We start from the raw sequence: 12,083 nt of genomic DNA, 5'->3' as shown, positions 1-12,083 counted from the left end.
TAGCTGGTCTAATTCGTAAGTTTGTGGATGATACAAAGATTGGTGGACTTGTGGACAGTGAGATGGATTGTCAGAGATATAAGGAGGATATAGCCCAGTTGGAGTCATCCCAGGGAAAATACTTTGTCTATTTATCCTATCCATGCCCCTCATAATTTTGTAAACCTCTATAAGGTCACCCCTCAGCCTCCGACGCTCCAGTCTGTTCAGCCTCTCTCTATAGCTCAAATCCTCCAACCCTGGCAACATCCTTGTAAATCTTTTCTGGAGCCTTTCAAGTTTCACATCTTTCCGATAGGAAGGTGACCAGAATTGCATGCAGTATTCCAACAGTGGCCTAACCAAGGTCCTGTACAGCCGCAACATGATCTCCCAACTCCTGTATTCAATATTTTGACCAATAAAGGAAAGCATACCAAATGCCTTCTTCACTATCCTATCTACCTGCGACTCCACTTTCAAGGAGCTATGAACCTGCACTGCAAGGCCTCTTTGTTCAGCAGCATTCCCTAGGACTTTACCATTAAGTGTATAAGTCCTGCTAAGGTTTGCTTTCCTAAAATGCAGCACCTCGCATTTATCTGAATTAAATTCCATCTGCCACTTCTCAGCCCCAATTTTGGTGTCATCTGCAAATTTACTAACTGTACCTCTTATGCTCGCATCCAAATCATTTATGTAAATGAGAAAATGTAGAGGACCCAGCACTGATCCTTGTGGCACTCCACTGGTCACAGGCCTCCAGTCTGAAAAAACAACCCTCCAACACCTCCTCTGTCTTCTACCTTTGAGCCAGTTCTGTATCCAAATGCCTAGTTCTCCCTTTATCCCATGATATCTAACCTTGCTAATCAGTCTCCCATGGGGAACTTTGTTGAACGCTTTACTGAAGTTCATATAGATCACATCTACTGCCCTCATCAATCTTCTTTGTTACTTCTTCAAAAAACTCAATCAAGTTTGTGAGACATGATTTCCCACGCACAAAGCCATGTTGACTATCCCTAATCAGTCCTTGCTTTTCCAAATACATGGACATCCTGTCCCTCAGGATTCCCTCCAACAACTTGCTCACCAAGGTCAGGCTCACCGGTCTATAGTTCGCTGGCTTGTCTTTACCACCCTTCTTAAACAGTGGCACCATGTTTGCCAACCTCCAGTCGTCCGGCATCTCACCTGTGACTATCGATGATACAAATATCTCAGAAAGAGGCCCAGCAATCACTTCTCTAGCTTTCCACAGAGTTCTAGGGTACACCTGATCAGGTCCTGGGATTTATCCACCTTTAACCGTTTCAAGACATCCAGCACTTCCTCCTCTGTAATCTGGACATTTTGCAAATGTCACCATCTATTTCCCTAGTCTATATCTTCCATATCCTTTTCCACAGTAAATATTGGTGCAAAATATTCATTTAGTATCTCCCCCATTTTCTGTGGCTTCACACAAAGGCCGCCTCGCTGATCTTTGAGGCGCCCTATTCTCTCCCTAGTTACCCTTTCGTCCTTAATATATTTGTAAAAACCCTTTGGATTCTCCTTAATTCTATTTGGCAAAGCTATCTCATGACCTTGTTTTGCCCTCCTAATTAAGTATACTCCTACTTCCTTTATACTCTTCTAAGGATTCACTTATGTCTCCTGTCTATACCTGACATATGCTTCCTTCTTTTTCTTAACCAAACCCTCAATTTCTTTAGTCATCCAGCATTCCCTATACCTACCAGCCTTCCCTTTCACCCTGACAGGAATATACTTTCTCTGGATTCTTGTTATCTCATTTCTGAAGGCTTCCCATTTTCCAGCCGTCCTTTTACCTGTGAACATCTGCCTCCAGTCAGCTTTTGAAAGTTCTTGCCTGACACTGTCAAAATTGGCCTTGTTCCTGTGCTGTATTGTTCTTTGTTGTTTGTTCTTCGTTTTGACTGCTGCCAGGAAAAGGTAGTTGTTACACAGATGTCCAGCGAGATGGGGGAGGCAGGACTGGGAGTGGACAAGTGACTGAATGGGTGGAGATGGACACCACTGAAAAGAAAGAAAGTTTGGCAGACAAAGGGATGATTGATAATAAGCCAGGCAAGGAGAAGAGTTGATAATTGGGTCCATAAGTAGGTGAAAATCAATCGGCTATGCTTCCCTGGCTTACTATCAACCATCCCACTGTTTGCATATCTTTCTTTCTCTCTCTCTAGCTCTGCCGCCACCACCCATTCACCACCCTTCTCCAAACTCCAATCCCCACCTCCTGCATACACTATATCATATACACCACCTTTTCCTAGCTGCTATCAGTTCTGAAGAAGGGTCACTGTTCTCAAAATGTTAATTCTGCTTCCTCTTCACAAATGCTACAAAACCTACCTAGTTTCTCCAGCAACTTCTGTTTTTGTTCCACGTCTTCAGCATCCGCAGTTCTTTGTTTTCTTTTAATGCTGGTCAAGGTTTCACCATTGTAGTGCAGAATCAAGTGTTGCAATATGAGATGAAATGATTACTTGCATAATGATATATACTCTGGAGCAAGTCACTCTCGGGTTTTAGAGTGGTCTGCTTCCAGGAGATTGATTTAAGTCTGCAAAGCATTGTTATGACGTGAAAATATTTTCTATCTTTAAGACAATATAGAGAAGAAGGAAGTTGTTATAAAATTGACTGTTTTGGTCCCATTTCTGAGTGTATTTTGTCTTTGGTTTGAACCAGCATATACAATGTTGTTGTTTCATCAAAACAGAAAGCAGTCCTTGCTGCATGGCTAAAACACCAGTATCTATTTATGAAGCTAAATACTCCTGACTTAGTAGTGATAGAAAGTAAAAACTTGCATTTATATAGCACCCTTCACCCGGTCAGGACCCTGAATTGCAAGTAATTCACAATCAGTGAATTACTTTTGTGAAGTATAATTACTGTAGTAAAGTCATGTGTAATTCAGAACTGGGATTTTTTTCCACAGATTTAAAATTGACTCACTGCACAGAGGATTATTAAAGGAGAAACACACACATCTGGACAGTGATGAGAGAAAACGCAACTCATAGACTGGAAACTATTAAATTATCCACCACATTTTCAATAAAATCAATAAAAATTAGATTATTTTCTGTTTTAAATGAGGTATCCCTATAGGGCGAATGTAGAGTTAATGTAAATAGCTAAGGATTTAGAATGGCTCCTGTACTAATGTGCGACACAAAATTACAATTTTTAATAATCTATGACAACAATGCTTAATACATTCATGCAAATACACAAAATTGTTAATGTAAAATCATTAACTATTAATCAGTCATTAACAGTATACAGCTGGACAGCAAAATAAGCCAAATATTACAGCATTTTTTCCAATGCAATACACAGTAGGTTTAAAAAAAGTTACAAGTTTTGTAATGGTAATGTCTTTGAAAAAATATTTGTCAGTTGGCCAATGTTAGTTCATTGTACATTCAAATTAAAATGCAAAGTGTGCAGTATTTTAATTGAAAATAATTAAATTAACATTATAGAAATTTGATCAAATAGATGTGCATTAAGTATAATATAAGTATTAACATTTCTATACATATTTGGAATAGATTTCTTTATGTAAAATAGAATAAGTTGTTTAAAGGACATATTATTTATTGATCAATCATACATTTGAAAGACAGACAACAACTATTCAAATCTTTCATAATTGACAATTTATTTGATAAATTTAATGTTTTGTGATATATATATATGTAATTCATAATGTTAACTCGCCCCTTTTGACCTCGCTTAAAATACTTTTTCTCATTTAGATACCTGTATCTTCTCTAATGACTTTTGTCGAAGCCTTAGAGTTGGGTTACAGCAAGCACAAGAATCCTTACCACAACTTAATCCATGCAGCAGATGTGGCCCAAACAGTGCATTACCTAATGCTCCATACTGGCATTATGGTAAGAGTATGTTAGTATGGAGTTATTTTGTTTCAAAAGTGGCATGCATATAAGTCTGTATTTGATATCTTCCGGCTTTCAGGGACAGTTTTGACCAAATATGTTGCTGGAAGGTTGCCAAAATATTCAATGTAAAACCTTTCAAATTACAAACCTGTTATTGGCATTGTATTGACACACATCATTCTGGAAGTGTGGTATCAGAAGCAAAATACTGTAGATCTTTTCATTGGTCATTCATGATTAGCATACTCATCAAAATAATATTTATGGTTGCTAGGTTCTAACTAGAAAATGCTTTCCAATGATTATGTTGTTCCTCTTCAGCAGGAAGTGATCTTTAGTTGTGTGGGAGACAAATCACTTCATAACTAACTATAGAAACAACTCCGAGAGTCAGATTATAGAACAATAAATGAGTATTAAACAAATTTTACAGGATTAACCTTTAATCCATAGTTAGCATCTGAATAGTGTTGCCTAAGCTGCAATTTCACAAGAAGTTCCTGTTTTAAAAATGTTAAACAATCTGGGTACTTAAGTATGTAATGTTCTTGTGCAAGCAGCCTGCTGTTCTCTCCACAGATGTCCCATCTTAAATATTGAATAATCTTATAATATACAAATAAAATAAACAAATCAGTATTCCTCTAAAATGGCTCAGATTGTTTGGAAGATGAGTCATATTTGACTTGAAGCATTAACTCTGTTTCTCTCTCCACAGATGCTACCAGACCTGCTGAGTTTCTCCAGTGTTCTCTTTGTATCAGATTTCCAGCATCCACAGTATTTTGCTTTATTTCAATTGTACAGAACTCGGGGTTGCCAAAATGAGCAACTTATGCAGTGACTCCCAACTCAAATAGTGATTTCCCTCCTATGCACAAGAAAGGTCTTTCAAGTCTCTGTGTCTGATTTTCCAAAGAGAATTGTGTTACATCTTCTCATACCAGCTGAATATTGTTTTTGACTGTTACTCAGATTATAACCTTTCTGTTACAGCACTGGTTTACAGAACTGGAAATTCTAGCCATGCTTTTTGCAGCTGCCATTCATGACTATGAGCATACAGGAACCACAAATAACTTTCACATTCAAACCAGGTAAGAAGCAATATCACATAGTATCAGGAATAAAACTTCCAAATGAATTTTTAAAACATTATCATCATACACCAATGAAATACTCTTCAAAGTGGAAACCTTATTGAAAAGTATATTTTACCTTCTATGCTGTTTAATTGAACTACAGCAGATCTGGGTGTTGAAACTTCATTACCCAGGCAGTATTGCATTGACCACTTTATCAACCTATTTAAAATGCGACTGTGTTGAAGACGGTGGAATAACATACTGTATGGGGAGTATAATAGACAGCTAATTCGATACTGTCCATTCTGCGTTCTCATCTGAAACACATTTTTACTGCACCATTTGCAATAATTGCAGCTCAGAAAACGTCAGGAGATATTATATATTTAAGCCTTTTGCAATTCAAAAATGTAACATTAATTGTACAATTATTTTGGATTGTAAAATTACTTTGGATTTCCTGCCTTTAACCTAATCTGTTAATTAGACAACCTGGAACCAATCCATAGAGTATAACATCTTCCAGGTGTTTATTTCTGCTATTTTGCTGAAATTCAATTGACTCTTAACTATCCCCTAAAATAGCCTAACAGTCTCTCATTGCATCAAACGGCTAACAAATCTTTTTCAAAAAGCACTGGAACCAGACTGACAACCTTATTATTATTTGTACAATTTGTGATGACCTCTTGTCTCATTTAGACTGTGAAAAAAGAACAAGAATGCGACATAATTCTGGAAATCTGCAAAGAATTTAAGTTTCTTGACAGTTTTCAATGGACTAATACATAAAGGAACTGCATTCATAAAACAAGAGGGAAATGAATTTTTTGTAAGACAGTTTTCAGAAGTTTCCAAACGTGACATTGGCTGTACCTTAAAGCCTGGTCCCACTGTATTACTTGACAAAGCCTGTGATAGGAGTACAGAAAAATAGTCCACTGGCCACATTTGCTTAGAACCAGAGAGTTGCTGATACAAATTATACCAAAGGGAGATAGCATTTCTAACAGCTCGTTCTATCACCACGTGCAATGAATTTTTGCAAAACGGCTGTCAGAGAGGTGTTTGGCTCACTATTTATTTATGCAAAAAGACATATGCATGTTTCTTGTCTTTGCCAATGTGGCAGAAGTGCACATCCGCCATGGAATCAATGCAGCTCAGCCAGTTATATACATTTCAATCAACCCATTCAGACAGGTTCTGACATAACTCTGGAGCAGTTTTGACTTGCACTCAGGCCTCCTGGCTCAGACAGGGATGCTACAATCGTGTCACAGTTGTACCGATGGAAAAGACCAGCTTCCAATTTTCTAGTTTACTAGTGCGAGAAAATAAAAACCCAGCTTGCTTTACTTCTGTGAGAATTTTCTCACTTGTCAAACAGATATGCAAGTGATATAGCATTATTTAACTTTAAGTCCCAAGGTTGTTATGAAGCAATTACATCTGATATACATTGCATCTCTTTCTATCAGAAGTCCACAAGCAGTAAGTCACTTTGTAATGTGTCAGACCTAAATTTCCCATGGCCAGCAACAGCCAATCTTACTGTCTCTCAGAACAAGGTTCAGGTTGCCTCACAGCTCAGTGACTCTGATTGTGTACAAACTGACAAAATCAATATGGTCTTACAAAAGGGAAATTGCATTTGCTGAATGTATTCATAATTTATGAGGAAATAATTAGTAAAGTCATAGAATCCCTACAATGTGGAAATAGGCCATTTGGCTCAGCAAGTCCACAACAACCCTCTGAAGAGTATCCCATCATGACCCATTACCCCTACTCTATTAATCTATATTTCCGCTGACTAATGCACCTAACATATGCATCCCTGGACACTATGGCCAATTCACCTAACCTGCATTGTGGGAGGAAACACACACAGACACAGGGAGAATGTCCAAAGTGTACACAAGCTGGAATTGAACCCAGGTCCCTGGCACTGTGAGGCAGCAGTGCTAACCACTGAGCCACTGTGCCAACCTATTGGTCTAAATGACTTGTTTCCACACTGTAGGGACTCTATGACTTCTATGGCTTTATTAAATAAACGGTTCCACAAATGTTATTGTTGCTTTCAGGTTCATTGATGATGTGCAGAATGTAAATTGGGGGGAATGGGCTTGAAAGTGCCATGAGTTGGCATTGAGCGTGTGAGGAGCCATAAGGGATGGACGGGTCATGAGTTGGCATGGAGGGTTTTAGAAGTTGTTGGGCTATGTGTGTGGCATCAGTTGGCATGAAGGCAGCTGGGGGTGACAGTATGTGAGACCATTGAATGCCTACAGTATGAAAACTGGCCATTAAACTCCAAAAGTGCAAAAAAAAACAAATCCAGCTATTAGATTCCCTTCAATGGCCCAACTAGTCCACACTAACCCTCTGAAGAGTATCCCACACAGTCACATCCCCCTACCCTATTCCTGCATTTCCCATGGCTAATGAACCTAACCTACACATCCCTGGACACTACGGGCAATTTAGCATGGCCAATCCATCTAGCTTGCACATCTTTAGACTGTGGGAGGAAACTGGAGTACCCGGAGGAAACCCATGTAGACATGGGCATAATGTGCAAATTCTGCACAGTCACTCAAGGGTTGGGTCGAACTCAGCTCACTAGAGCTATGAGGCAGCAGCGCTAACTGTGTCACTGTGTCACCCATGGGTCACCATTTAGAGAAGGTCTTGGGGGGAGGGGAGGGTGCAGCGGCCGTCCGCCATTTTGTGTAGGTTGCTGCGGTGTAGGGCTGCCATTTCTTCACGATGGAGAGGCATCGCCATTTTGTGTATTTCATGTGTTTCAGAAGGAGCAGTGGAGTTGGAGAAGACAAGAAAGAGGCTGTTTTTCCATTGAAGGAAATCTTTTAGCTGGGACATTTAATGTGCACTTTGGAGCTGAATTGCACTTTTTCTAGGTCCCATGTGCTGATGTGGAGAAGGACCAATGGGGGGGCTTTGGATGTCAATGCTCACTGACTTTGTAGAGTCTGCATATAGTTTTTCTCAATCGAGATTCGTCTTTTCCAAGCAGCCTTTATGCTTTGAAATAGTGGGCAGGAGCGGAGTGTTATGTGGGTGTGATGGTGACCTGTGAAAATCCCCTGCATTTGTTGATCTGAGTCACATAAGTCAGCAAATTGCCAAGTGGAAAGAAGTGAAAAATTTCATGAACATCTGAAATGTTAAGTTGAGAGTTTGCTGAGCATGTCTTGTAAATCACTGAAGATACAAAGGTTTAAAGTTGTTGCCATTTGTTGGAAGGTTGAAGGTTTAAGGTTGAGGATGTGGTGCAACTATTGTCTGCATAACTGTATGTTCCAGATTTGGGCAAAAAAAGTGCTCTGGTTTTATACCTACCAATCCAAGTGTTATGTTTAGATGCGGAGTAAAACAAAAACCTGGTATTGGACCACTTTTTGGGTTACAGACTTTGGTTACCAGAAAGTGCAGTGTCCACTTTAAAGAAAGTATTGAATGTGAATTTGTGAAGCACTGACCTGAGCAGTGGACTAGCGTGGAAGTCAGCCAGATGAACAGATGAGACAACAGTAGACTAAGATTGAAGGGCTTCAGGAGGAAAGGGTTTGGATAGGAAGAAATCACTAAAGCAATGCAGAATGAGCTAGCCAGTACAAATGAAGAGTTCCTGGAGGAGCATATTGGCAGAAGCTGAGAGTGAAGGAGGCTGATGGAACAGATATGCAATTGAAGAAAGTTTTTCAGGGCTGATGTTTTCTGGAACAAGTCAGGTTAGAACAGAGGAAGACGGACTGAACCTGGTTTGCATGTTGAGAGTCCAGTAAAGTGATGTTAAAATTGAGTTTGAAATAGTATTCATTTTGAGCTGTTTCTGGTCATTTTGTCTGTAAGGGATTACATAGGTGGGTGGGCACGCAATACTGTCTAGTTTTATCTTTCAGGTATCTCTTTCAAAAAGCAAATCCAGCTTTCTGCAGCAAGATGACGTGGCTATCTTACTTTAGTGAATGCTGATGCTTTGCTCTTTGTATTTTCTCTAACTTGTCAATAGGTTGAGGTTCAATATTACTTACAGTCTGAGTAGTGAGGGCTACAGGGCCTCAATTATAAGCAAACCACTAGAAAGATGTCCCAAAGAATGAAGATAGGCCTGTTAAACAGCATTAGGCTGCCCTTTTTACCTCCTGTGATTTGTTTCTCAGGGTGGCAGGCTAACTTCACCCTGCATCCAGCCCGCTGAAGCAAAACTCGGGTCTGGCAAGTCACGAAATTTCCGGATTCCAACTGTCTTAAAGACAGAAATATGGCTATAATTATTTCTCCAACAACTTTATTGAACAAAATGATTTTTGATTTTAGAAATTGAACAATGCCATATCAGACTGTAATCACTTAGCACATTAATTTAGGAATCTATTTCAGTGGAGCTGCTAATTTATTTACATTGGTGTTTAATGGGTTAATGCCTGAATTACGAAGAAGATTGTGCGTGAAAAATTTGTCCAGTGGTTAAGTTCAGTCCACTTTCAGCTAATGCTGTAATTTCACTGTCTTTATTTTTCTGTCCTCTAAATCTCAGAATCAAATATTTAATGTTTATCATTATATGTTTATTTATTAATAGATCAGGCGTGGCAATTTTATACAATGACCGTTCTGTTCTTGAAAACTATCATGTGAGTGCTGCCTACCGATTAATGCAAGATGAAGAAATGAATATTATGTGCAATTTATCGAAAGATGACTGGCGGTAAGATAATATGACTCTTTCAGAATAACAGAAGTAAAAATGATTGCAATTCCAATATTTCATTCGAAATATCGCTTTAAGATATCTGACAAGATATTTCAAAATGCAAGTGTCTCTCCTCTGTTTGACATTAAGGTGTGACTGTAGATTTGTTATAGAATTAATTCAGTTGTTTTTATTTTGATGAAACCACAAACATTTTTCACAAATTTCGCAGACAACCTTTAAACCATGTTTACAGTTGAAAGAAAGCAAGAGGTTAATATTTTGGACATCTGTACTAAGGGCTTTAGTTTAACAAAGGTAGGGACTGAGAGTTCCATGAACACAGCCATTTCATAGCACAGAACTTGAATATCACTCAAAAGAAACAAACTGTCAAAGCTCACCAGAAGAACACAAGATGATAAGAAATAGAAGCAGAAGTAGGCCATTCAGCCCATTGCGTCTGCTCTGCCATTTAATGATATCATGACTGATCTGATAATCCTCAATTCCACTTTCCTGCCATTTCCCCATTATGTTTGATTCCTATGCTGATTAAAAATCTGTCCATCTTCATCTTGATTATACTTAATGACCCAGACTTCTGTAGTTAAGCATAACAAATTCATTAGCCTTTGAGAGGAGAAATATCTCCTGATCTCTGATTTAAAAGATACCCAATTATTCTGCGAATACAACCCCACGGGGGAAACAACCTTTCCATAGCTACTCTGTCAAGACCACTCAAAATCTTGCTGATTTCAAAGAGATTGCTTCTCATTCTTCTAACTTCCAATGAATAGAGGCCCAGCCTACTCAACCTCTCCTCAGAAGATGGTCCCACCATATCGATAATCAGTTTAATGAACATGCTGTCAACTGCCTTCAATGCCAGTACATGTTTCCTTAGATAAGAATGTTATCTACCTAGACTTCCAGAAGACTTTGATAAGGTGAAACTTAGGGGACTGCTGAGTAAGATAAGGGCTCATGGTGTTAGAGTCAAGGTACTAGCATGGATAGAAGCTTGGCTGTCTGGCAGAAAGCAGAGAGTTGGCAGGTTGGCAGCCGGTGACTAGTGGTGTTCCACAAGGGTCAGTGTTGGGACCACAGCTATTCACCTTTATGCATTAACGATCCAGATGAAGGAACTGAGGGTTTTCTGGCTAAGTTTGCAAAGATAGATAGAGAGGCAAGTAGTATTGAGGAGGCAGGAGGCTGCAGATAGACTTTACAGGTTAGGAGAGTGGACAAAGAAGTGGCAGATGGAATACAATGTGGGAAAACGTGAGGTCATGCACTTTGGTAGGAAGAATAGAGGTATAGACTATTTTCTAATTGGGGAGAAAATACAGAAATCTGCAGTGCAAAGGGATTTGGGAGTCCTAGTCCAGGATTCTCTCAAGGTAAACTTGCAAATTGAGTCAGTAGTTAGGAAGGCAAACAAAATGTTGGCATTTATTTCAAGAGGACGAGGATATAAAAGCATGGGTGTATTTCTGAGGCATTATTGAGCTCTGGTCAGACCATGTTTAGAGTAGTTTTGGGTCCCATACCTCAGGAAGGATTTACTGGCTTTATTAAAGGATTTACTCGAGTAAGTCCAGAGTCAGTTCACAAGAATGATCCCAGGAAAGAAAGGCTTAACATATGAGGAACGTTTGAGGACTCTTGGACGATACTTGATGGAGTTTAGAAGGATGAGGAGGGATTTGGTTGAAACTTACAGAATATTGAATGGCCTGGACAGAGTGGATGTTGAGAAGATGTTTCATTTGGCAGGAGAGATGAGCACCTGAGGGTGCAGCCTCAGAGTAAAGGGAAGAGTCTTTAGACCGGAGATAAGGAGAAACTTCTTCAGCTGGAGAGTGGTGAATCTGTGGAATTCATTGCCACAGAAGGATGTGGAGGCCAGGTCATTGAATATATTTGAAACAGAGATAGATAAGTTCTTGATTGCCGTGAGGATCAAAGGTTAGGGTGAGAAAGCAGGAAAATGGAGTTGAAAAATCTATCAACTATGATTGAATGGGGGAGCAGACTGGACGGGCCAAATGGCCTAATTTCTGCTCCTATGAATTAGGGTCTTATAAGAAGCTTCGAGGAGAAAGTGAGGGCTGGAGATCAGAGCTGAAAATGTGTTGCTGGAAAAGCTCAGCAGGTCAGGCAGGATCCAAGGAGCAGGAGAATCGACGTTTCGGGCATGAACCCTTTTTCAGGCTCATGCCCGAAACGTTGATTCTCCTGCTCCTTGGATGCTGCCTGACCTGCTGCGCTTTTCCAGCAACACTTTCAGCTCTTATAAGAAGCTCAAAACTGTTCATAGTGTGATCTGACTAGCACCTT

General features: G+C 39.5%; 1 protein-coding gene across 3 annotated transcripts in view; it reads left to right on the top strand.

Annotated features, from left to right (window-relative positions):
- pde1a (phosphodiesterase 1A, calmodulin-dependent) overlaps positions 1-12,083 on the top strand; it is a 239,350-nt gene that overhangs the window by 198,441 nt on the left and 28,826 nt on the right. For all 3 annotated transcript variants that reach the window (XM_060827979.1, XM_060827980.1, XM_060827981.1), the window contains exons 6-8: positions 3,780-3,920; positions 4,923-5,023; positions 9,627-9,752. In XM_060827979.1, the coding sequence (XP_060683962.1) occupies positions 3,780-3,920; positions 4,923-5,023; positions 9,627-9,752 (368 nt within the window). The remainder of the gene's footprint in view (positions 1-3,779; positions 3,921-4,922; positions 5,024-9,626; positions 9,753-12,083) is intronic.

The sequence above is a fragment of the Hemiscyllium ocellatum genome, chromosome 7 (genome assembly GCF_020745735.1).
Source record: "Hemiscyllium ocellatum isolate sHemOce1 chromosome 7, sHemOce1.pat.X.cur, whole genome shotgun sequence".
Classification (NCBI taxonomy): domain Eukaryota; kingdom Metazoa; phylum Chordata; class Chondrichthyes; order Orectolobiformes; family Hemiscylliidae; genus Hemiscyllium; species Hemiscyllium ocellatum.
This window is presented reverse-complemented; position numbering and strand designations above follow the sequence as displayed.